Consider the following 24604-nt stretch of genomic DNA (forward strand, 5'->3'; position numbering starts at 1 on the left):
AGTGTGCCCAGGTAACGAGGAAGGCCGATGGCATCCTGACATCTGTCAGGAATAGTGTGGCCAGCAGGAGTGGGGAACAGATTGTCCCACTGTATTTAACACAGGTGAAGCCACACCTCCAGTGCTGTGTCCAGTTCTGGACCCCTCATTTCAGGAAGGACATTGAGGTGCTGGAGTGAGTCCAGAGAAGGGCAATGGAGTTGGTGAAGGGTCTGGAACATGAGTCCTATGAGGAGTGGTTGAGGGAGCTGGGGTTGTTTAGCCTGGACAAGAAGAGGCTCAAGGGGTGACCTTATCACTCTCCACAACCACTTAAAAGGAGTTGTAGCCAGTTGAGGGTTGGTTTCTTTTCCCAGGAAACCAGCGCAGGACAAGAGGAGCAGAGTCTCAAGCCGCGCCAGGGGAAGTTTATGTTGGACAGAAAGGATGAATAAATACTGGAATGGACAGTCCAAGGGGGTGGTGGGGTCACCGTCCCTGGAGGAGTTTAAGCAAAAACTGGACGTGGCACGCAGTGCCAGGGTCTGGTTGACAGTGCTGTTCAGTCATAGGTTGGACTCGATGATCTTAGAAGCCTTTTCCAACCTAATTGATGCTGTGATTCTGGCACAGGAGGCAGCACAGGCAGAAAAGGTGGAAATAAACAAGAGGATAAAGTGAGAGCTGGCGGATGCACACGAGCGTTGCTGAAACACTGACACTGGAGCATTTTTAAAACGCTGACATTGGAGCATTTTGAAAGGCCGCAGCAGGGGCGGCCGGGCCGGGCTGGGCCGGGCCGGGAAGGGCCACGGCGCGGGGCGTGGCCGGCGCAGCGGCGGGCGGTGTCACGCTGGGCCGGCCCGGAGCCCGTGCTGGCAGCGCCCGGTGCCTGCGGCCGCCGCCCGCCTCAGCCCCGCCCTGCCCTGCGGATGTGGAGCCGGCACCGGCGGTGAGTGGGGAGTGGGCGGCCGGCGCTCCGCGGCAAGGGGCTCTCGCTGCCTGCCCCGCCGCCAGGGGAGGAGCCTACGCCCTTACCCGCCCACCCCGCCGCGGCGCGGAGCCAGTGCCGAGCCTGGGCGGCCGTGACACCCCCGGCGCTTGCCCCGCCGCCCCGGCAGCGCTCGGGTGGTGCTGGCGGCCGCAGTGGGCTGTGGGCGGCGGCGCGGGGCGGCGAGCGCGGCCGGGCCGGGGGCAGGCAGTGAGTCACCGGCCGTGCTGGCGGCGGGGCCGGCCGGGCTGCTCTCCTGCCCGGTATTTGCGTTCCTAAAAAGGAAGAGCGAGGCTCAGCCTGGCAGTGGGAAGGAGCCGTGTTCCGCCGCCTTAGAGCGGGCACGGCCCGGACGCGGCGGCTCCGGGGCCGCCGAGCGGGTGGAGGCCCGGCGGTGAGCCTGGCTCTGACCCGCTGTGCACCCACACCCCGTGGAAAAGGGCTGCAGCTCCCTCTGCCCTGAGTGACAGAGCGGTCCTCGGTCGTGGGTTGGAGTCCATGGTCCCAGAGGTCTTTTCCAACCTAACTGTGACCGCCACCCAGCCACTCCGTGAGAGCGGGAGCTCGGGGCTTCGAGGGCCCTCTTGGGTTGTTCTCTGTGCTTCTGCGTCTGTCACTGGTTGCACAGTGTGTGGGATGAAAGAAGAGGCCAAATTACATCCTAAATTACCTCCCATAGAGTCTGTGCTGGGCGTTGGACAACCTGTTAGGAAAATAAATGTAGAAATCATGCAGGCAGGATTTGGAAGAGTATGTCAACTCTTCCAAATGTTGTAGTTTTCAGTAGCCTGGAAATAACAAACTGAAAGAGAGTAGTTTTGGGTTAGATATTAGGAAGATATCTAGATATTAGGAAGAAGTCCTACTGTGAGGGTGGTGAGGCACTGCAGCAGATTGCCCAGAGAAGCTGTGGATACTCCATCCCTGGCATTGCTAAAGGCCAGGCTCTGAGCACCCTGGTCTAGTGGAAGGTGTTCCTTCCCATGGCAGGGGAATTGGAATTAAGTGATCCTTAAAGTACCTCCGAACCAAACCATTCTTTGATTCTGTGATTCTTTCACAGTCACCATGCCAAGGACGATGATTCTGAATAAATGATCAGAACCAAGTTCACTGAGTAGCACACTGTTTATTAAAAAGGCTATTTTCAAGAGATAACTGTTCTGCAAAGCAAATAACCAGTAGGTAATATTTAATAATTATCTACTGTTTTTCATTCTTTGCATTCTTTAGAAATGGCAATATACACAATGTGTCAGACATAATTTTAGCAAACCCTTGCAAACCCTCGATTAAGGTGCAGTGACTTGTCAAGACAGTCACTGACAAGCTCAGTTACAGTGCCTCACCTTTAATTATGTTTTCCTCTGTGTGGTTCATTCTGTTTATACAGACACACATCTTAATTTTTAAAAAATACTTTATTAATCCAGTGCATTTTTTTAAAGATATGAGTACTTGGGTTCAGAGCTCTAAATCTGTATGTTGCAGAATTGTGTGCCTGTGAAAAGGCAAGTGAAACTAACCAAAAGCCCCATTGAAATTTGCCTTGAAAGCTTTTTTCTCTAAGTTGAAATTGACGAGCTGAATATGCTTGTTTATTATGATATGCATATGTTTATGGTATCACTGTATTCTGTAGGATAATTTATAATAAATACTGGAGACTGATTTGTCCTTGAATCACAGAAGTATAATGGTCATAAAAGCTGAACTGCATCCTTAAAGCAACTTCCTTAGAAATTAAGTATTTTAACAGGAGTGGGGAAACTGCTTAAAGGCCGTGGGTAAATTCTCTTCTTCAGTCAAGTTAATATTAAAAAAAATACCCCAAACCTCCAAACCAAAATCACCAAACCTTCCCCTCACTTTTAAATTTAGTAAATTATATCTGTCATAGATTTTTTGTTTGGGTTTTTAAACTTTTTTTTTTAACGGAGTAGGTTAGGTCACAGATTTGTTTTATATCAGCATCTCTAAGTTGTTTTATGAAGCATGATACAGTGATCTCTGTAGAATAATTCATACAAAATTTGTTAACAAGGCTAAAGAGAAGTGCTGGGGTTGTTCAGCCTGAAGAAAAGAGGATGCCTCATCACTCTCTATAGCTACTTGAAAATAGATTGTTGCAAGGTGGGGGTCTGCCAAGTAACAAGTGATAAAACAAGACAAAATGGCTTCAATCTGGGCCATTAAAATTCTATGAAAAATTTCATCATGGAAAGGGTTGTCAGGCACTGAAACAGGCTGTCCAGGGAAATGACTGAGTCACCATTCCTGAAGGTGTTTAAAAGCTCTGTAGATGTGGCTCTTAGGGACATTGTTTAGTGGTGGGCTTGGAACTTCTGCATTAATGGTTGGACTCAGTCTTGAAGGCCTTTTCCAGCCTCAGTGGGTCTGTGAGTCTGTAAAGGCCTGCTTAGATCATTTGGAGTATTTGCACATAAAGTTGTGCTGTCAGTGCTTTACAGATGGACTTTGTCACAGAACACTTGGTATGTAGGTTCCAAAAAGTCATTTAAGTGCTTTGAGTGTAATTTGTCTGTCAGTATGATAGGCGTCTTACTCACCTACCCAAGATTGTAATAAATTTCCTTGGTACGATTGAAGCTTCACAAGATTAACTGAGAGGGTTCTTCCTTATAATGTGTTTGCATACTCTTACCACAAGAAGCTTATTGATTTTTAAATATCTGTTTGACTAAGTTAATGTTTTCATTTGCTGACAAATATACTGTCAGAAGTAGCAGGCTGTTGTTTTTGAGGATAGTTTCACCTTATTGATTTGTTTTAATTTGTTTATTTGCTTTCCTCTCAGTACTGCTTTGCTATACATAGCAACAGCAGTTTTCCTACATAGAGAGTAGGACTTAAATGCCATGGGAGATCAGTAACATCTTGACAACTGCAGAGGTTACTCAACCTCGTGCACACCTATGCCTTTGATAAGCACAGACTTGTGTGTAACTCACTTCAGTAAAGTTTTGTGGGTTTTAGGTTTGTACCAGCTATTTTTTAGCACTTGCATTTTATTTTGGTTTTGTACTTAGGAAGCTCTCAGGAGATGGCAGGAAAAATGAAAGAGATGGTGGAAAGCTGGTCTTTCTTGGATACTGCTGAGTCTAACTTCAGGCCCCTGGTAGTAATTGAACTTGCAAAAGGCACCAAAGAAGAAACCATAGAATGGTTCACTAAACGAATTGTGGACAAAAAGGCAAATGGAGGTGAGTACAGTATGATCTTCTGTAGCACTTTGAAATCAAATTTGCTGTCACCATAATATGAAGGCTTACAGAAAATTAGTTTTCAGGGAATTTGTGGTATAATGATTGCTTGCCAATCTTGTTTTGCATTTTTTGAACCCACTTAACCCTGTTATTAATGAAAACATTAGCTTAAGGTCAAATGCCAGTTGAGCTCAAGAATTCTTCAGTTTTTTGCACTGAGTCCCTGATTACCTATGTTTCAATGTAGTTTTGATTTCAGTTTTTAAAGCAGTTGTCTAGACATGTTTCTCCTGTTGCTTGCAGAAACGTAGTAGCAATTTAATCTTGATAACTTCATGTTGGGTTTTATTTATATTTTTGTTAGCATGAATGGTCCTAAAAAGGCAATATTTCAGTATTACTCATTTTGGTATGCTTCTGGCAATTGAAGTTAGTCTAATTTATTTGTAATTCCTTGGACTTTTTTAAAACTTTTTTAAAAAAGTCATTATTCGTGGCTGTTGTAACTTATAGCTTATGGTCAGTAATATTTCTGTGGCTGATGGATTTGTGACTACAAACTTGCTTTCAGGCCTCTTTTAGGTAAGTTAGGGATGTTTCTGCTTCAAAAATCTAGTCTCCTTAAAACCAATTGAAGTGTTTGCAGAAGCACTTCTTGCTTTTATGGTGTGAACCTTAGGGGAATAGATCCAAACAGTCCTCATTCTTCCAGTTCATTGCTGAGAGTGCTTCAACAGAAACAGGCTAAATCAGGGGGTGACCCTGCAAGATTCTGAAGAACCTATGTCAAGTACTGTTGAAACCTTAACTCTTTGTGCCCTTAAAAAGAGACATTTTCAGCAGTCCTGTTAGCTAGACAAATACATTGGATGCTAAAATGCTAGGGCTTTTAGACATAATTTTAATGTATTTTCTTGCTTATTTTACCCCTGTTTACTCCAAAGGTGCGCAGCTACTGATAAAACCACTGGTTACAGAAAATGGAGTGGAAAATATTTATCTAGTTGGGGCTTCCCACTTAAGGCTGTTGCTGGGAGCTGAAGCTGTAGGTTTGGTGAAGGAATGCAGTGATAACTCAATGAGAACTTTTACCTACAGCAGTAGAAAAACTTTCAAACATTATGCAGGTAAGCAATGGTAGGAATCTTTGTCATTGCATAGGTGACTAAAGATTAAAAGCCATTACGCTGCTAAATCTTTTACAGTCTTTCTATTCCTTGGAATGGTAACTGTGAACAGCAAGTGGAAGACCAAGCCATGAAAAAAAAACTTGTTTTTAACTATGGAAATTTAATGAATTTTGGTTTCTTCCACATGGCTTTAATTCTTTTGTTTTTTCCTTCATGCTTTTCTATGCCCCAGATAGTCTCTTACTTGTATGAAAGATTTCCTTGGGAAATAAGACAAGAAAAGGAGTTGATAAACACGATTTTATGATTATCAATCCATGTTATGAATTAATGGAGCAATTTAATTTCTGTGAGCCAGTTTTGAGGCTTATGATCTTAAAATAAGCTGGAAAAAATAGAAGCATTTTTCTCTGTTACATGTACACATCAAACAAACAACAATTAACACTACAGATGCATTCGGTGGGACTTGGACATGATTAGTGGAATCGTTCCTTTTTACTCTTTTATTTGGTGGGAATGCCAATACAGGAACATTTCCTTTTAAATGTGCTGCTTGTAAGGTATTTAATGCCCTTACAGTGGCAGAACTCATTTTTTACTCTGCAGGTAAATATTGGAGTTCCAGCTTAGTATTGCTAATACTGTTACTGTGCCTGTTTGAAGGATGCCTTTCACCACGTTTTTCAATACAAAGGTTCTTGGGTCTGTCTCAGACAATTTTTAAGTTTTGTTGTTCAGTGGCAGTTTTGCTCAACACCGCTGCTGTGCAATAACTGTTGCAGTGCCTTCAGTTTTGTGACCTTGCTTTCCTGAAATTAGGAAGCCTTCACAAGAATTGTCAGTTGCAAAAGTGCCACTTCCATTTCTTTCATGCCTTTACATTATTAATGCAAATCTGTCACAAATTCCACTGCTAACAGAATCTCTAGGATTAGCTGGATTTCCAACTGCTGTAAACATATTTTTGGCTGTATCTCCTGGTATTTTTTCTTTTTAAAAACACAAGTGTAATTTTAGTTTTGTCCATGTGCAATCAGAGAAATTGTCACCTAGGAAAGAAACCCTGCAGTCTGTGTTGTCTTGGTGGCATTTCTGGTGGCAGCTAAACTATAATATACTGTTATTCTTTGTATTAGGGTTTTGTTGATATATTAGCTTTTTACTTAGTGTATTTAGGGCAATCCCTATAGTTTCTTAATTCTTAATGGGGAAAAAATTGTTTTTATGTCAAGAAAATCTAATTTTTTTGCATGATGATAAAGGGATGGGGTTGACATGGGTTTATTGCTGTAATATTTTTTTCCCTGATTCTGGTAATTTTTTGTAGTTGTTTGCTGCCAGGGTTGTATCCATGTGCTGCACCATTTCATACAACCTTCCTTTTTATTTAGATGACAATCAAGATTTCCTTACAATGGCGGAATGTCAGTACATCATCAAACATGAACTTGAAAATTTGAGAGCCAGAGATGAAAAAATGATCCCTGGATATCCTCAGGCAAAACTGTACCCAGGAAAATCAATTGGTAAGTAATGTAGTTTGTTGCCTCTAACTCACTGAGTTCATGTAGGATAGTGTTCATGGTGAAAAAAAAATTCCTTTAATGAAGAGAAGTCCTTCAGATGTTCAAGTCCCACTGTTTTTAACCAAATTTGTTTTTTCACTGCTTCAGATTAGGGCAAAAGTCAATAGATGCACAATACAACAAGATAAATTCTGCATGGGTATCAAGAAAGTATTTTTTTCAACAGGGTAATCAAACATTTGATCAAATATTTAAAGAGATTGTTGGTAACTGTCCTGGGAGGCTTCTGAATTCTGCTAGACAAGCCCTGAGCAGCCTGATTTAAGCCACACCTATCTTGAGCAGGAAGGTGGACTGGATTACTTCCAGAGTGCTGTCCACCCTGAGTTGTTCTGTGAGGCCGGGGCTCTGGCCTTATGTTCTCTTCAGCTGAGTAGCTTTTGCACATGTTGGGGTTATCAATTATTTTTAATTAGTACCAAAAGTATTTATTATTTAAGCTGCATGATTGTGTATTTGGATTCTTTCTGTATAAAAATACTGGAATGAGTACTAGTGCTCCAGAGTTAAAAATTTCAAAATAGGAAGGTTTATTTATTTGGTTTCACTGGTATTCCTCTTTGCTTTAAGAGCTTTTTCTTTTCATGGGAGAAAGAAGCAATGAGAGCTGGTGCTATTTTTATGGTAGCTCAAAGTAGTTTGTTGGCAGAGATGCTACAGATTCTTAGGAGAATGTATTTTAATAATTTTGTTCAAAAAAACTGTGTTCAAAGAAATGTAAATAAATGTAGATGGCAGATGAGTTTACATTGGTGATTTTGTATATAGCTAAAGTATTTTCCTAGTTGTGTGAAGCAGATGATGATGGGAAATAATGAAATAGTGTCACACTTCAGTGCCTCCCTGTTTCTTAATACATTTTATTTTTTCTATGGTTGTAACTTCAGAGCAGTTTGTTAATTGTTTATCCACACATGTAGTATTGCTTTCCATAACAAAGCTAAATACAAATTGAGGAATGTGTAGTTTGCTTGCAATGAAGATGTGATTAAATTTATGAATTAGTGTAAACTGGTAATTCAAAGGGGTTTTTTTGTATCTTTCCTATAATTAGTACCATGATGGCTTTGTGGCTATCTCTGCAAAGCTGCATGTGGCATTTAAGTCCTGACCTGTAGCACTTTTTGCTATTGAAGCTGCATCTGGCTATATTGCAAAGCTGTTGAGTTGTTACTATATGTAAAAAGGTTGCTCTGTCTTCCAGTGGGCAGCACAGTGTTTGCAGGAATAGGTATAACTGCTCTCAATGTTTTAATTAACATGAGACAATTTTTTTTGGATTTGAGTGCTAGATCTATTTTGAACGGACTTTAGGCTTGGTAAATACACAACATAACCTGTTTACTTATGTCACCTTCACTACCCTGTGAAGGAGTGCCAGGTATCTATTTTTTCTTTTCTCTTCTAGTGAGAAGATTATTGACCAGTGGTATTCTTGTTCAAATTTTCCCTCTGCATGATAGAGAAGAGTTGAAGAAGCTTTCTCACAGCTGGTATGGCCGAGTGAAAATTGGTTATCAACCTTTAGGTATGTGAACAGCCTTTGCATTGTGGTCATGCAGTGGAGTTGTGAAATCAGACCACTGCTCTTTTACTATTTGGACTAGTTTTTCCTCTTTTAGTGTTTCCTGTGTGACCTGCTGAAATGATTGTAGACTTGCAGAATTGGTGGTTTCAGAGTCTGTAGTCTGTGAGTTTCCATGTAACAGCATTCTGCACATCACAAATTCTCCCCACCTATCAGTAAAACAGGAATGGTCCAAGTCAAGACTGTTTTTTCAAACTGACCCTTGCCAAGCTCCCACGTGTCTGGAACTCCCAAAGCTTTTTTGTGTTGTAGGTGTGTCAAAATTGTGTTTACAACTGTTTGTTTTAAATTCAGTGTCTGAATGAAGACTGTATGTTGCTGCATGCCAGCATCACTGGCATGAGTATATTTTAGATACTGAATAATCTTAAAATGAATATAATTCTTAGTCAGGCAATGTGGAAAGCTAAGTTCTAAACTGTAAACCTGTAAACTTTATTTAAAAATAAGAAAATAAGCATTTGGGAGCTTGCCTAATTATAAATCTCTGGGTCTTGCAGTTGTTTGAGGTTCTTTCCTGAGCTGCAGGAAGTTAAAATCTGGCTCGATAATTCCTACCTCTAGAGTATTGTGTTAGAGCCTTATTGTGTGCTGGTCTTTTGTTTATGTCAGAAAGGGGTTTTTTTTTTTTTGGCACTGAATCCATACAAAATTTTGAAGTAAATCCCAGGAGCCTGTTAAGTGTGTACTAATTTAGGGATGTCTTTCATGTTGGAGTGTGAATTGATGCTAATGACCTACACTTGAATGTATTTGTTAATGAATTTTTGATTGACTGGGATGTTAGAGTGCTGATTCTTCTGTCTGTTTACCTTTCCTTCTTGCTTTCAGAGACTTTATCTGGTTGACAATTGTAAACTTCTGTTGTAGTGTTTTGTAAGCCATAAGAATATTCTGGTATTGCATGTGAGTTTTTTTTGGTGGTAGTTTATTACTGAGGTAATACACTGTGGTAGTTCAGAGGTCATGCTTCTATGGCTGTTTCTTTAAGCTAGTAAATACAAAACAGTGGCATACAAGCAGTCTGGTTGTCCAAGCAGGCAAAGACAAGAGATTTCAGCTTTCTAAACTGTTTGGTAGGCATTTCTGTATCTAATAATTTCTAGATGATATGAATAATAATCCTATATTTTTTTATTAGTAAGATAAGTGACGTGTCTTCTTGGAGGTAATATATCTGTAATGAAATGTACCCATTGTTGGTGCACTTCTTAAGTCTCTGTAGCACCTGAGCAGACAAACTTAGTGAGTACAGTAGTTATGTATTTTATGTATCAGTTGTCTGCTGAAGAGATTATCTCAGCCTGCATACTCTATCTGATGTGTCTAAGATTTAAGATTTTGATACACCTGTCCATCTATTCCTTTAGCTCCTTGAGGGTTGTCAAAGAACAGCTAGCCCTTTTTGTCTCTGAGCAACCTGAAACAAATTTATTTCCCAGGAGTACATATGCCAGTGGGAATTTTCAGAAGCTGTGTGTCATTTGCTGTTAAAGTGGCTTTTATTACATCAGATATCCTCCATGGCATTCAGTGATCAATTCTGTCTGCAAGAATGATAGTGTTTTCTCTTTGGTTGGGTTTTTTTCTTTTTTTTTTTTTTTCCCCTTTTCTCTGGATATCTGTTTGACTTCCTTGCATCTGAATGGTATGTTTATGTGAGTATATATGTAACATTAAAAAAATAATTCAGATAGCCATCTGACTTTTTGTAATAAGGGTGAAGGAAGGAAGAAAAAGCAATGATATTTATTGTGTTATTTAGAAAAAGCATTCTGGCCAATGAAAAATTGTAAGTTCATGTAAGGTCAAGTTTGATATTGCACTGACATCTCTGTTAGGTGTAGTCTTAGCTGATTTATTTCTTTCTGCAGACGACATACGCTGCTACTTTGGTGAAACCATTGCTCTCTACTTTGGCTTCTTGGAATACTTCACGTTTGCTTTGATTCCAATGGCTGTCATTGGGATTCCCTATTACGTGTTTGCGTGGGAAGACTACGACAAATACGTGATGTTTGCCACGTTCAATCTGCTGTGGTCCACTGTGATTCTGGAGGTGTGGAAGCGCATGTGCGCCATCCTGACCTACCGCTGGGGCACGCTGCTGATGAAACGACAGTTTGAGGAGCCAAGACCAGGCTTCCACGGCGTGCTGGGGATCAATCCTGTCACTGGCAGGGAGGAGCCAATGTACTCGAGCATTAAGAGACAGTTACGGATTTACCTGGTGTCCTTACCATTTGTGTGCCTTTGCCTCTACTTCTCACTGTACGTGATGATGATTTACTTTGACTTGGAGCAGTGGGCTCTGGATTATCACAAAGAGAACGAGTCTAACTTCAGCAGCTTGATGCTGTACGTGCCCAGTATCATCTATGCCGTTGTCATTGAAATTATGAACCTAATCTATCGGTATGCCGCTGAATTCTTAACATCCTGGGGTAAGAAAGTTGTTCATTCTTCTTCTTTCAAATTAGAAAATCTATCTTTCTTTGTAGAATCCATTACTGTGAGCTCTTGTTCAACAGAATGCTAAAGAGCTTTCCCAAAGTCGGTTCTTGCTGTAGGGTAAAAGAGACGGCAATTTTAGCTTCTTATATTTTGAATGTTGTGAGATTGCAGTTTCAGATTTGGTTTAATTTGGTCTGAGTCTGACATTCCATCAGAAGGGGGGATCCTGCCTTGCTCCTCAGCCTCCCTCTGCCTTTGGTGCATAAGTTTTCCCTCCCTGATTTAGCTCTTTGTCTGGCTGTCTCAGCGATGGTGATGGCAAAAGGGATGGGGGTAGAGCATGAGGATAAGAGCTCAGAGGTGCATGGATGGCAGGAAGGATTGTCCTGGCAAGTTGCACCCACAGCCTGGCTTTGCTTACTATGCTTTAGTCTACTGTGCATCAATGCAGAGGGCAGAGGCACTGAGGTAATGGAACCTAATCTAAGCGCACTCTGAATATCACATGAGAGTGTTTATGTATGCTACACACATAATAAAGACTGGGATTCCACATTCCAATCAAAATGTCTTTCTCTGGGCACTCTCAGAACAGGAGGAATGTTATAAGAGATTACCTTTTTTTCCCTCCTGTGTGTGTGATCTATTTAACAGATTGGGCCTTGTGTTTGGCAGCCTAACATAAGGACAGTGAAATGCTGGTGTTTATTTTGAATTTTAGCACTTCTACAGACATATGAAGTCACTTTCAGACAAAGTTAATAGGTTAAGCTAATGGAGAATTAACTGCTTCACGTAGCTCCATATGGCATTGATTTGCAGGACAGAATCCAGATTACTAAAGATGGAAACCCAGAAAATTGACAGAAGAAAGATAAAGCAAAGGGGAGGTTGATGCAGAAGACAGAATAAAAACAGGTGCTGATGTGGGGGTTGGTTATGCTTGCCAAAATGATTTGCTCAGCAAATTCAAGCTGACATCCGTGATAGTAAAAGCAAGCAATTTCTTTGTTTGTGACTGTTCAAGGTTTTTACTTAAATAGTGATTTAAAAATTCATATCTAGGGCTCAGTTGGCTGTTTTGTTTCATTGTTTTTACTGTAGTGCAAAAAAAGGCATTTCTGTGAAATACCCAGTTATGTTGGTCTGATAGACTAAAATGTCTTTAACAGGCGACTCAAGGGATTTTTTAATCCAGACTTTTTTGGGTTTAAGCTGATGTTTCATATTCAGCAGAGGCAGTATTTATGTAACCTGCTACACTGAGAGCTTGTGCCTTTTCTGTGCTGTCAATGTATGTTTCTGCTGCCATGCTCTCAATAGGCTAAAAAGCTCATCTGGCTCTCCTATCTTCTCTCACACCTGGCATATTTTCAGATAGGATCTGACTTTAACAACTAAAGTGACAAAGCATGGGAAACAATCTGGGGTGTTTTAAGCTCCCCTCTTGCACCTGTTTATCATGAAAGCTGATTGTGTAGTGAAAGCTGAAAGTAAAAATTGCAGTCACTTGAGTTCATTTTCACATGCCAGGCCTAACTTGATGCTCCTGCAGAGCAGAGCTCTGCTGGTTTGTCCTGAGCAAGGTCCGTAGGTGATGGTGTCTCCTTTCAGCCTCGTTGACACATCACCTGCTGGTGTGCTGCCTTCCCAGTTGCTGCTTACCCAGGGCTTTAAAGGTACAATCTAACAAAATAGCAGAAAGAAATTGAAAATCTCCCATCCACTTCCCTTTTCTCACCTCTAGTATATCATCCTTCCTGAACCATCAGGTTCTGACAGTTTATCTTCAGTGAACTGAAAATCTCAATTTAGAATGAGTAATGCATCTGTTGAACTTCACATACTCTAGTCTTGCTTTAGAGTGTAGGGTCTTATCTAAATTCCTTGGAGAAAGATGGGAATATTTCTGTGAGCATTTACTGGTTTTGAATCAAATTTGTTATTTTTACTTTTCATTATATATTCCCATTAGTTTTCAGTTAAAAGAGCAATCAATTACTAGACACATTTTGTTAAGCCTTAAGAGTGATGGATGTTTTATAAAATAGCTCTTCAGGGTAAGAAATAGATAAAAGAAGGAACTTTTGTGGCTGAAAACATACTGGAGTTGTAGTCAAAAATATGGATGGATAATGCTGTGGCTCAATTTAGCTTCATAAATTAGATGAGGTATTGGTACAATATAAATTCTTTCTACCATGAAGTGTTGGACAACTATTAGATAAGTAATTTCCATGTGAACTAACAGTGTCTGTTCACTGTTTGGATAGCAATGTTTAAATGGTAGGAGCTTCTGCTGTTTACTAATTAATAATTTTGTTGGTATTTTAGAAAATCACAGGCTGGAATCTTCATATCAGAATCACTTAATTCTGAAGGTTTTAGTGGTAAGTTTGTCATATAAGCAGCTTTTAAAAAGACAGCTTGTGCTGTATTTTATTAGTGCTTTCCTAGCATTACCACAGTGACCTGCAGTTTTGCTCAAGGCCAAATAGTAGCACAAATATCAGAGTAAACAAGATTTCTGTTATGGTTGCAGTAACTGATGACTATTTTAGATGCCTCTCTTATAGTGGAGAGTTGGCTTTTTATTTGTATTGAATTGTTCATTCATTGGATGCTGTATATATAAGTTTCTCTTAATTGGTTTGGTCCTGTCTTCAACTGAGAGCTATTTTTTGCTCAGTTTTATGGTAAACCATATTTTGAAAAATTCATGTATTAACTTCCTCCTATATTAACATTCAGACAACCTGTCAGTCTACTCCTGTGTAGCTCATAGCAGATCCAGATCTATTTCATTTGTCTAATCTTCGTTTCCTTTTTGAAAAGATCATTTAAGTTTCTTCCTTTTTTATTTTCTCAATTTCCTTAGAGTTCCTTCTTTATTTCCTTCACCATGCTTTTGTATATGTGTGTGTGTTTATTTGGGATTTGTTTGTTTTGTTTTGGGGCTTTCTTTGTGTTAAATCTTGGTATTACCCATCTGTTACTGGTAACCTCTGGATCTAAAACTCTTGTAGCTATCACTTAAACTTTTGTCTTCTCCTGTAGCCTTTCCCATAAAACTTAGGACCATTTCTTTTTCTCCATAGGTTATTTATACAAAATGATTTAAAAAATTATGAACTATCAAGTGTAAGTTTCCCTCAGTTTTCATTCTCAGTCTGTGAATGGCTCTCTGCACTCCCAATATTATCTATATTGGCCAAAAGCTCCAAAACAGGAGCTGCAGCACTTAGAGCATGTAGGAAGCTTCAGAGTTTGATTAAATACTGTAATTATGTCTCATTTTAGAAGTAGGGACTATTTCTCTTGGCCATAAAACCTTTTGAAGTGATTAAACGTAAACTGCAGCTAACATATATAAAGGACTGTTTTTAGAGATTGAGAGACGTATCAGCCAGCACGTATATTTTGACAAAGTATCTCTTTTAAAATAAGTCACTGCTGTAAATAAAGATCAATATATCCCTTTTCTAATGTTATCTGGAGAAATTGCCAAAAAATTAAATTTAAGTAGAAGATGATGTGTTTTTAATGTCCACATTTTGTAATTCAGTTGTAGCTCTCTTTGTTCGCTTTGCTTTAGGAGAGCATTAAGCTTGTTAAATGGAAAAGCTGAGTAAGAACAATATTGAAAATGTGTTTCTTCTGAGCTAAGGGTAAAGAAAATTTTGATGGGCAGTTTACATGTCCATGGAAGCCATTTAGTCAGGGTGCTGTTAAGTTAGATGATATTCGCGTGTGAACTTTTGCTCAAGTACTAAAGCCAAATATTTTTATTTGCAGTTCAACTTCTTAAATTGTTTTGCATCTCTATTCTACATTGCCTTTGTGATGTTTGATATGAAGCTTTTGAGGCAGGTGAGTTCCAAAAACATCTTAAGAATGTTGGTGAATCTAGGAAAAGAAAGGATTGATTAAAACAGACTTCAATATTTATTCTAAAACATAAACTTGGCAATTAATATATTTCATCCATATTTTCTTAGAAATCTAGCTTCCATGTTTCAGTTCCCCTAACATTATTACAGAATCATAGCAGAGTAGAGTAATTCTTTCTCTCTGTATAAATGAGGAACTGTTTTCAAATAAATTTGATTATTCTCTCACACAGATGAGACTGGGAAATTTTCATTTCCTCTCTATTTCCTTTTATGTTAGAAGATGTTCTTCTCTGTAGTGTTCTTAATGAGAGACTCTTGAGGATAGGGTCGTGATTAAGTTCGACTGCAGTGAGGATCTGAGAAGAAATAAAAGCAAAAATGATTTGTAGTCGGTATTTTAAATCAACTTTCACACTCCAGTGCATGAAAATTTGGTAGAAGGAAAATATTTTTGCTCTGAACATAATGAGCAGTACAACAAGAACTTCAGCTCAAGACCTCTGTTACTCTGAAGTGGTCTCTAGCAAAACACTTTACATACCTGTACCAGACATAATATTTGTGACATTTTCTCTACTTCAGGTAAAATCAAGAAATGAGAAGCATAGAGAAAAAAAAAAAATCTGTCTTTAGTTCTGTGAGTGTCATTGGCATATATTAAATAAGCATTGCTCTTCATTGTACTTGGTGTACTGTTTTCAAGATACAACCAGACACACAAAATATTTAGACTGCTAACTCCTAATTAGCCCTTTTCAGCACACAGAAAAGGATGGGAACTAGATCATCTACACTTTTCATATACTATTCCTAGGTTTGTTAGGCTGGCCTTTTTTTTCATAGTACAGAACTTAGAGTGTTACTCGAGCTCACAGAATTGCAAATGGTCATAGTTTCATCACAATTATATTAATTTTCATTTCTTTTTTTTTAACTTAAGAGCTTGGCCACTTTGCTGATAACTTCACAGATCCTCAACCAATTTGCAGAATCCTTGCTTCCTTACTGGCTCCAGAAGAGATACAACAGGAGGATGAGGAAACGCATGTGCTCCACAAAGACTGATATGGACCTGTCATTAGCTGAACAGGTCAACATGGAAAAAGAAATGGGAACCTATTTGGTACGTTGTAGTATTTAAAAGAGTTAAAACTTTTCTGGGCTGTAGTTCACAGAGGCATCAGCCAAGGCAAACAAGAATATTTTTGGCTTTCTGGTGTGGCAGCTTATTTCCAGCTTCATCAGCTTTGCTGGTAGCTGTTTATGCAGCTGTGTGTTATCCTGGATCAGGAAGTGGATACAGTGCAGGATCCTAGTAACACCAGAATGGAGGGGAAGGAATGAATAGCTCTGTCTGGAGCTGCCTAACCCCATGCCACTGGAAAGAATATTTGTGTAATATGCCCTTATCCCCAAGGGTAACCCAGAGACTACCAGGATGAGTAGGTTGGCACAGGAAAGAGGGAAGTTATTTCTGTTTGGATTTGATTTTGCAGTGGTATTAGTTAAAATGGTCAGTTAAAGTAGAGCCTACAAGAGAGAGCTTAGGTTTGGATGGGGCCAGAAACAGAAGACAGAAGAAACCAGCTTTTCAAAACAATATTCCTGTTGGATGCTCTAGCCTCATGAAACCACAGCTTTGGTATTCCCTGTCTTCTTGGTTATGTTCTTGAACACCTCCTACCCAGTATAATTTTTAATTGTATTTAGCAGATTCCATGCAAGTCATTACTTAAAATTTTAAAGGAATTTGTGCAGTGGACGTTAGTGTGTGTGTTAAGGCCTCACAGACTGGCTGACCACTAGATCAGATGCTGCAAGCTCAGTCACGAGGGTTTTAGTACAGTATGATTTTTGCTTTTACAGAATAAGAAGTACATGTAGATAGTGTACTTTTCATGGAAAAGGTAGACGTTAGCAGTTTGAAAATTTGGTAGTAACACCGTATCAGATTCTTCCTGCTTGAAGTGCCCTGACGTAGGAAAAGGAGAAAGAATTATCACCTTTACAATTTAAAAACTGTACAAATGTGTTCCTGTGTGAAGGTTGGAGGGAGATAGACAGCCTGTCTCGCAGGGCAGAACACAGCAGAAGTCCCTGTGTTAGTGTCTGAGCTGGTAAATCAGCACCGTCCAGCACTACACCTGCGCATTGGCCAGCACAGCTCCCAGAGTTATGTGTCAGCATCAAACCTGACCAAGTAAGCTCTGCTCTTAGACCTGAGCTGACTCCTGATTCTCTGCTCTTAGACCTGAGCTGACTCCTGATTCTCAGCTGTCACTGAGCCAGTGACAAAGCCAGTGTGGTGTCTCTGAGTCACATTGCCCAGTGCTTCTTGTGCAGAGTTGGATCAAATGAATCTGCACCTGTTGTACTGTTGTACCCTGGATAGTTTTTCACGGCTACCCAAGAGGGTCATTTGTAGGGAGTTAGAACTTTGCCATGGATGTGTCCACTGCTAGCCTCAGTTTCAGTTCTAAATACTGTGTATTCAAAGCCTTAATTTTATACTCAATCTAAAGATTATTGTTTTGCTGTGCTTGTGAATAAACTATATTAGACCGCTGATTTATTTGCAAGCAGTGAGCTGTCAGCAGGCAAGAATATTTCTAAAATTAAAACTGTCACAAGGGGGAAGCATTTGACTGTTTAGTAACTGTGGAGTCTTGACAGAATTCTGTGTTTCAGGCTCTTTTGTTTTGATTCCTCCTTTCTCATACTCTTCAGCATTTAATTCTCCATTCTTTTTGTCCTCATTCTCACTTACTTTTCAAATATTCAGTCCTTAACCCTGTTTAAGATGTAAAAACATCGTGCAATAATTTTTAATTATTATTTTTCTAATTTCTGCTTCACTCCTCTAATTAATTTTCTCCCTTAATTTATTCCTTGCTTTTGTTTCCTTGATGTCATAGCTGATGTTGTGGCTGCTGATGGCACAGTTAGAAATTTCTTTAACATTGTCTCAGACTCCTGTTTTCCTACACAGACTTTCATAAATTGAGTAGGAGAAAAAGAAATACTTATTTACCTCATACTCTGCTGTTTTAAAAGCCAGTAGGTATTGGGCAAGGAAATGAGAAGCGTGAAGAAGCAGTGGGAATACTGTGCAGTTACCAGAAGGAGGAGCACAAAGGAAAGCTCTCTCTCTGCCTGCAGTGCTTGTCTGAGAAAATTATAGCAGTAGCAGATGTGTGGCTGCCATTCCAGTGGACATTCCTGCAAATGTCCCTAAAGAAAGCCTTAGTAAAATTTAGAGCTTGCACAAAATTTTTCTGAGGAAAAAGTCTTAATGGCTTTCAAAGTTAGGTAGCTGCTCATAGTCTGGCCTGCAGACTGGTTTGTGACACTGAACTATGCTGTGGAACTCCAAAATGAGCTCAAATGAGAAGTACAATTAATGAATACCCCATGTTGATTTGTGAGCTTGCAGACTTCTACTGCCTGTTTCCTAGGAGAAAAAAACACTAGGTGTTTGAGGGGGCAGTCAGTTTAACAGCTATGATGGGCAAAAAAGAGTAGAGAACCATGTGTCTGATGCAGGGAGCCAAAACCACTTTCATGTGGTTCTTGCAATAATTTCAGTTACTGTCAAGTCTTCATAATTTCAGTTTTGAGAGAGAGGACAATACATGTGTCTGTGTAAATATGAGATACCCAGATCCTACTTTAAATTTGTGGTGTTTCACCATCCTTTGTTAATGAGCACTTTTTCTTTAAAAGGGGTTGGTTTGGTTGTTTCATAAAAAAATTGCTGCAATCATAGCAAACTGTTATTAATACTACAAAACTAATATGCAAATAAATGTATGATAACCTACATGTGAGTACTTAATCAGCATTTAAGTACCTACATTCTTGGTTCAAAGATCAGGAGATAAACCTGTTGGGATTTGTTAAATAGGGTTTTTGTTTCCATTAATTGTTCCCTTCAGATGCTAGTGCTGCCTTGTAGATTTCAATCTTCAAGTGGTCCACTAGCTCTGTCCTGCCCACTTTGAAATAAACAAGCAGAAATACCAGAAAAGATTGCCTATCTACCAGCCTAGCATTCTGGTTAGGTCTTTCATGGACAGTCTGAAATGCTAGGACTTTTATTGCCCCAGTGCTCTCAGGAGGATGTTCTGCCAGTTGAAATGCATGGTGCTGTTTTTCTGTTCCTCACTGTTCATTCTGTTACTGTTTAACTGAGATGCTCAGAAACCCACATAGGTTGAATGGGTTTATGTAGTTACTTCATGTGATAAGGATGGGAAGTGTGGCTTGCATAAAATGCATTAGGCAAAAGGAAAGACTTGGGCCTCCCCTTATGAGAAGTTTTTAGTGATTGAATAATTCCAAACAATTGGATTTCAAAAAAAAAAAAAATTCTTCTTGTTTATTATCAGCAGTCATTTCCAAACAGCTGATTTGGGATGAGGAAACATGTTTACAACTGTAGTGCTATTTCTGTTTTGTCATTGTTTTTTCTAGATTAAAGTTGTTCTTATATTTCCTCTGTTTTTCAGGGTACTTTTGATGATTACCTGGAGTTGTTCCTACAGTTTGGCTATGTGAGTCTTTTCTCATGTGTTTATCCACTGGCAGCTGTTTTTGCAGTGCTAAACAACATCACAGAGATTTACTCGGATGCCTTAAAGATGTGCAGAGTTTACAAGCGTCCATTTGCAGAACCCACAGCGAATATTGGTGTTTGGCAGGTAATTTTTGTGTCTTTTTTTTTTTTTTTTTCTATTCATTTGTCTAAAAGAGGTTTCAGCACCAACATGAAAGCTTTGTGTTTGTCCCATGAGCCACTTCAAAGTTCAGTAGGTACTTTGTTCTCTTCCATGCCTTGGAATATCATCTGTCCAGCTGTATATCCCAGTGATATTTTTGCTGTGGTTTTTGACCACATGCCTTCTAGCTGCCTTGGAAAAAAAAAGCAAATTTTTTCTTTAGTTCTTGTATATGTATTGTACTTCTATTGCAACTTCAACAAAGCAAAGCTTCCAGCTACTGTCCAGTATTCTTTATAGGCAGTGTATTTTAGAAATGGTAGCTTCTGATGCTATCTCAGAAGTGTGGAGCGCAGCAGGAGTTTCAAAAGAAATGGAAGAATAGGTAAGTAGTTGGATTCCTAAGCCAGGCTTGTGGCCTATGCACCCTTGATTACTGGGGATCAAGCTGACTAATTTGAAAATAACCTGGACCTGTGAGCAGGAGCTGGAACTTTCTGCACAGCCTGAGCACTGTAGTCTGTCTAAACAATTTCATGGTAATAGTACTGGGTTAAGCATTTTCTGTCCTCACTTGTTTGTCCATGCAGTCATGCTGCCACCAGCTATTTTGGGGCCTGTGGAGAGTGCTGCATCAGTGAACTGATCCTGAGCAGAGTTTTCTGGAGTGACTAAATTGCACCCAGAAACTTTAGCATTCCATAATAGCAGTGCTTGATAAGGGAATGTGATAAGGTTTGGGGACATTTCTAGGAGATGATTCATATTCTAGTTTTATTTAACAGGTTTTCTAATGTTATGTAATGGAGATAAAGGGCACAGTGAGCTAATGGATTATTCAGTTTGGAGGGGTTGTAAATGTTATCAAATGAAGCAAGTGAGAGGTGAGAAAGGAAATCCTGAAACCTCAAGTAAAACATACAGTAAAAACATGCAAACCAAGGATTCTGAGCAATGTTCTTTAGACACATACATTGATATTAATGAAGGGGACTTAGAGGTGAAGTCTTTTAATAATTATAATCTGATTGCATTTTAACATGACATGTACTTTCTCAGTCCAGATCTGTGCTGCCAACATCTTAATGCCATGGCTGCATTGACCAATTGTGTAACCACCATTGTGTAACTACCAGAATAATCAGGCTGTGGTCATAAGACACAAGTATAGCTGTAGATGTATTAATAGCTTTTTTTTTTTTTTTTGCTAGAATAGTTTGTTTCAATCAAGCGAGTAGGCTGAAAAATTAGAACATTACTACAGTACTGTAATTTTGTTTTATGGTGTCATTTTTTCAACTAATGGCAGAAATAAATGTGCTTTGTGAATTAAAAATAACTAACTTTTCAAATCATCCATTTCACATGGGGAATAAGAGCATTTGCTGAAAGATTTCTGTTAAAGGAATACTGGAATTACTTTATCAGGTGAACTGAGTCACCAGCTTCTTGTCAAGGAGAAAGTTATTTCTGCTAATTCATTGTGACAGTCACTACAATTCTGTGTCAGTCTTTCTCATTCCAGACAGGACCTTGGAATAAGTAACCATTATACTGCAAATGCAATTGTTAAGCTGTATTAATATTTTCAGACATTTTGTGGAAGCTCTGTAGGTAAGAGCTTCTTAGACTTGTGCTATTGCGTGTGTTTAAATGTAACTCTGTCAACAAATCTCAAGGGGTTGTGATTTTAAAAAGGCATTCTGAACCTTTTCCTCTTAACATTCAGACAGAACCTCCAAAGCCAGTGTTAGCATTACTAGTTCCTCTTGGAATTTTGCACTTTTTCCTTTATCCTGAAATAAGTTTGTTTGGGATTACAGCTGTTGTTGGGAGTGCTTGCTGTTTCATGTGTTCCGGTTACAGCCTTGCTGTGGTCTTGTCAAGCTGATGAGGTCTGGATTGCTTACAAAACAAGTCCTGTGCCATAGAATTCAGAGGATAACAGAAAATAAGTTAAACTTATGGGTCTTCTGAGGCTTTCATGAAGAGAGAGGTATCATGCAGAGCAATTTGGGGACTAGTAAGCTAGAGGTAATGGTCATAACTGTAAATATATTTTTGTTTTATTTCAGTTGGCCTTTGAAACTATGAGTGTGATATCAGTTGTTACTAATTGTATACTGATTGGAATGTCTCCAGAAGTGGATGCCCTTTTCCCAGACTCAAAAATGGACCTTGTTCTGACTGTGGCATTGGTAGAGGTAAGTCTGCCTTCAAAAATGCATGCTGTAGCAAATAACCCAAACACCAGTGGAAATGATAGCAGGAATTAGAGTTTACCTCACATTTTATGTTAGAAGGAAATTAAGATTTCCCTATCAAAGAAGTGTTTCAAAGTCTTTCTTTTTTATTTCTTTCTCCTCTGTGTTTTCATTTACTGTGAATGCTGTTGCTATACTTTCCCAGGCATTCCCAAGATACCAAGCATTTGTTGCTTCATGTACTTCAAGTATTTAGTAGTGCTATTTCAAGAAGCAAAATAATCACATTTTTGTGAACTGTTTATTTTTCTGCTTGGGTTGTGACCTGAGCATATCTTAAAAAGACTTCCTACATAATCTTTATGGATGTATCCTGTAGGGCTTATCTGAAACAACTGTGTGTCATGACTGTAAATATTTGTGATTCTAACAGCATTTGAGTTTAATCTTTTCCTAACTCCATGTAGTAAGCACATCAGTGTCATTCCTTTTCAGACATAGAGGGATGACTGTGGGTATTTTAAAGAACTGATATTGCAGGACTTTGCCCTTATAAATCTTTCCTTCAGGGCTTTCTTGTATTGCATTACCTTGACTTTTTCCATTATTCTATTTTAGCTTTTAGAAACTGCATTACTTTTGTCATGGCAAAAGGTCTGGATTTTGTATGTGTAGTTACAAAAGTGCATCATCTTACAGAGGTGCATCAGGAATATTTATTTCTTATTTGTTCATTTTACAGGTATTAAGTGTTATGCAATGAATTATGAGCTTGCTTTGAGTTTTATTTTCCAGGCCTTAAGGTTTGCAGAGTTAGCTGTAAATATGAATCATGTCAGCTGGTTTGCTGGAATTTACAGGCAGCCTGATGCACTCTTCTGTTATGCACATGTGGACATTTACATTGACCTCAGTGAGGTGTAGTTTTAATATAAAACTAATTTAGCAACTCAAATGTAATGATATAGCTCATTACTGGACAACATATCTAGAGAGGTGATATTTTGAAAACTAGATGAATAAGTGTAAGCAGTATGGATTTCTGACAGCTCAGAGATGGAGTGGGTTTTGATTTTGCTTGCTGTGTGCTAGACTTTTATCTGTTTAAATGTGAAGCTGGCTATTTGATCTCTAGGCAGACCTCTGTTTCTTGGTAGACCAAAGGAGAATACCAGCACTTTTCTCTAAATTTAAATTCTGTTTATATGCAACCCTTTAGGGAACATGAATTGCAGCACAATAACTAGGTAGCTCTTGAACTCCTCAACGTTGTATCTCAAATTATCTATAAATACTGTGGAAAGGGAGATTCAGAAAACAAAAGGAAGAAAGTTTGGACAGAAAAGGTGAATTAGTACTGAGGGGAGGAGAGGGGAAAAATGGTGTCTTATAAGGAGAAGCACCTTCAGTGAAGACCACCAATCTATAATTATCATTGTATGAAGAGACTGTTGGAGGCTAATGCTGGATGAGCCAGAGGAAATTAAAGGTATTAATTTGGTTAAAGAAAAGTTAAGTTTTCTCTAATTATTCTGCTTAATTAAAAAAACCCAAAACAACCAAACAACAAGCCATAATGCAGTGGTCAGAAAAGATCTATTAAAAAAGTTTTGATTAAAAGTATCCACTATGCCTGATGATTTAAAATATGCCAATCTCTGATTTTTTTTTTTTTTTGGATGGTTGTCTTTCTGTTACTACCAGCTGTTTATTGTCTGAGAAAACAGAGAGAATACAAAACCAACATGTGAGTCCTACAGTATGTTTCTGGAGCATAATGACCATGTGGTTTTTTTTTTGGAATGTTGTTGGTTGATTATAAACAGTTTCAAATACTCCATGTGAAATATCTCCTTAAGGGCATTCTTTTTGTACATTTTAAACAGTATTTAACATCTTCACAGGTGTGCGGTTTGGGGTTTTTTTGTTGGTTTTAGTTTTAAGAGAGATCTCGGTTTTTCAAAGAGAGCTCAAGTTATACAATATTGCACAAAGTTTCATAACACAGATTTTGAACTTTCTAGAGTCTAAAAGAGTTCTCCAAAGTGAAACATGTTTTATACAGAAATTTAATTTTAAGAAACTATATGAAAATGAGCACAGCAAACATGAGTTTTATTTCTGTTGAAAATCATTTCAATTGTGTTGGCAGTTCAACCTGGTCTTAGTTACAGATTTATTTTCTTTAATCAGAAGTTCTGTTGTACATATTTCAGGTTAAAACATGGATTACAAAAGGTTCAAAGAAAGGAGGATTACTGGATGCTGTGGGGCCATGAACAGCAGCAGTATAGATTAATATCAGCTTCAAGAGATGAGGATGTTTTTGCTTTTGTTTCCTGTGAATTTATTCCCATCTTACCTGTGGCACTAGGACTTTCTTTTACCTGGTGCTGATGAAACAGATCAGGGAATTGGTGTGGGAGAAGCTGTGTGACCTGTCCACTAGGGAGCAGGGCAGGAGCAGTAGTGTGTGGGACACACACAGCAGTGCTGTGGTGGGTTTGTGCTGGATTAAATTTGCAGGACTTTTCACCACTGAGCCTTTCTACTTTGTCTCACTTAATCTATAGAAAGATCTCTGAACTATGAAAGGAGCCCAAATCTCATGTATTGGCAGTATTCTCATGCACCTTTCTCTATTTATGATTAAACTCTGCATTTCAGTTGTAAAAAAATATTCAGGAACAGAATATACTACATTAAAGTTTTAGGACAAACCCGATGCATCTAACGTATGTCAATGTCAAGGCAGAAAAAAATTCAAATGTGTCAGTGTTGATAGGAAAGTGTTTTTAGATCACCTAGCAGAGATTCAGAAAAACATGATA

The 24604-nt window shown here is 39.0% G+C and overlaps 1 protein-coding gene across 3 annotated transcripts in view; it reads left to right on the forward strand.

Moving 5' to 3' along the window:
• Positions 1–841: 841 nt before the first annotated feature.
• ANO10 (anoctamin 10) overlaps positions 842–24604 on the forward strand; it is a 121279-nt gene continuing 97516 nt past the window's right edge. The window contains exons 1-12 of one of the 3 annotated variants that reach the window (XM_054273694.1): positions 842–931; positions 2034–2155; positions 4021–4194; positions 5142–5324; positions 6722–6856; positions 8325–8444; positions 10379–10948; positions 13293–13348; positions 14754–14828; positions 15792–15974; positions 19360–19551; positions 21645–21773. In XM_054273694.1, coding sequence (XP_054129669.1) covers positions 4035–4194; positions 5142–5324; positions 6722–6856; positions 8325–8444; positions 10379–10948; positions 13293–13348; positions 14754–14828; positions 15792–15974; positions 19360–19551; positions 21645–21773 — 1803 coding nt within the window. In that variant the 5' untranslated portion in view covers positions 842–931; positions 2034–2155; positions 4021–4034. The remainder of the gene's footprint in view (positions 932–2033; positions 2156–4020; positions 4195–5141; positions 5325–6721; positions 6857–8324; positions 8445–10378; positions 10949–13292; positions 13349–14753; positions 14829–15791; positions 15975–19359; positions 19552–21644; positions 21774–24604) is intronic. The other 2 variants (XM_054273693.1, XM_054273692.1) reach the window with 2 other exon arrangements.

The sequence above is a fragment of the Melozone crissalis genome, unplaced genomic scaffold (assembly GCF_028551555.1).
Source record: "Melozone crissalis strain CALT ecotype California unplaced genomic scaffold, PUWL_Pcris_2 ptg000016l_1, whole genome shotgun sequence".
NCBI classification, from domain to species: Eukaryota; Metazoa; Chordata; class Aves; order Passeriformes; family Passerellidae; genus Melozone; species Melozone crissalis.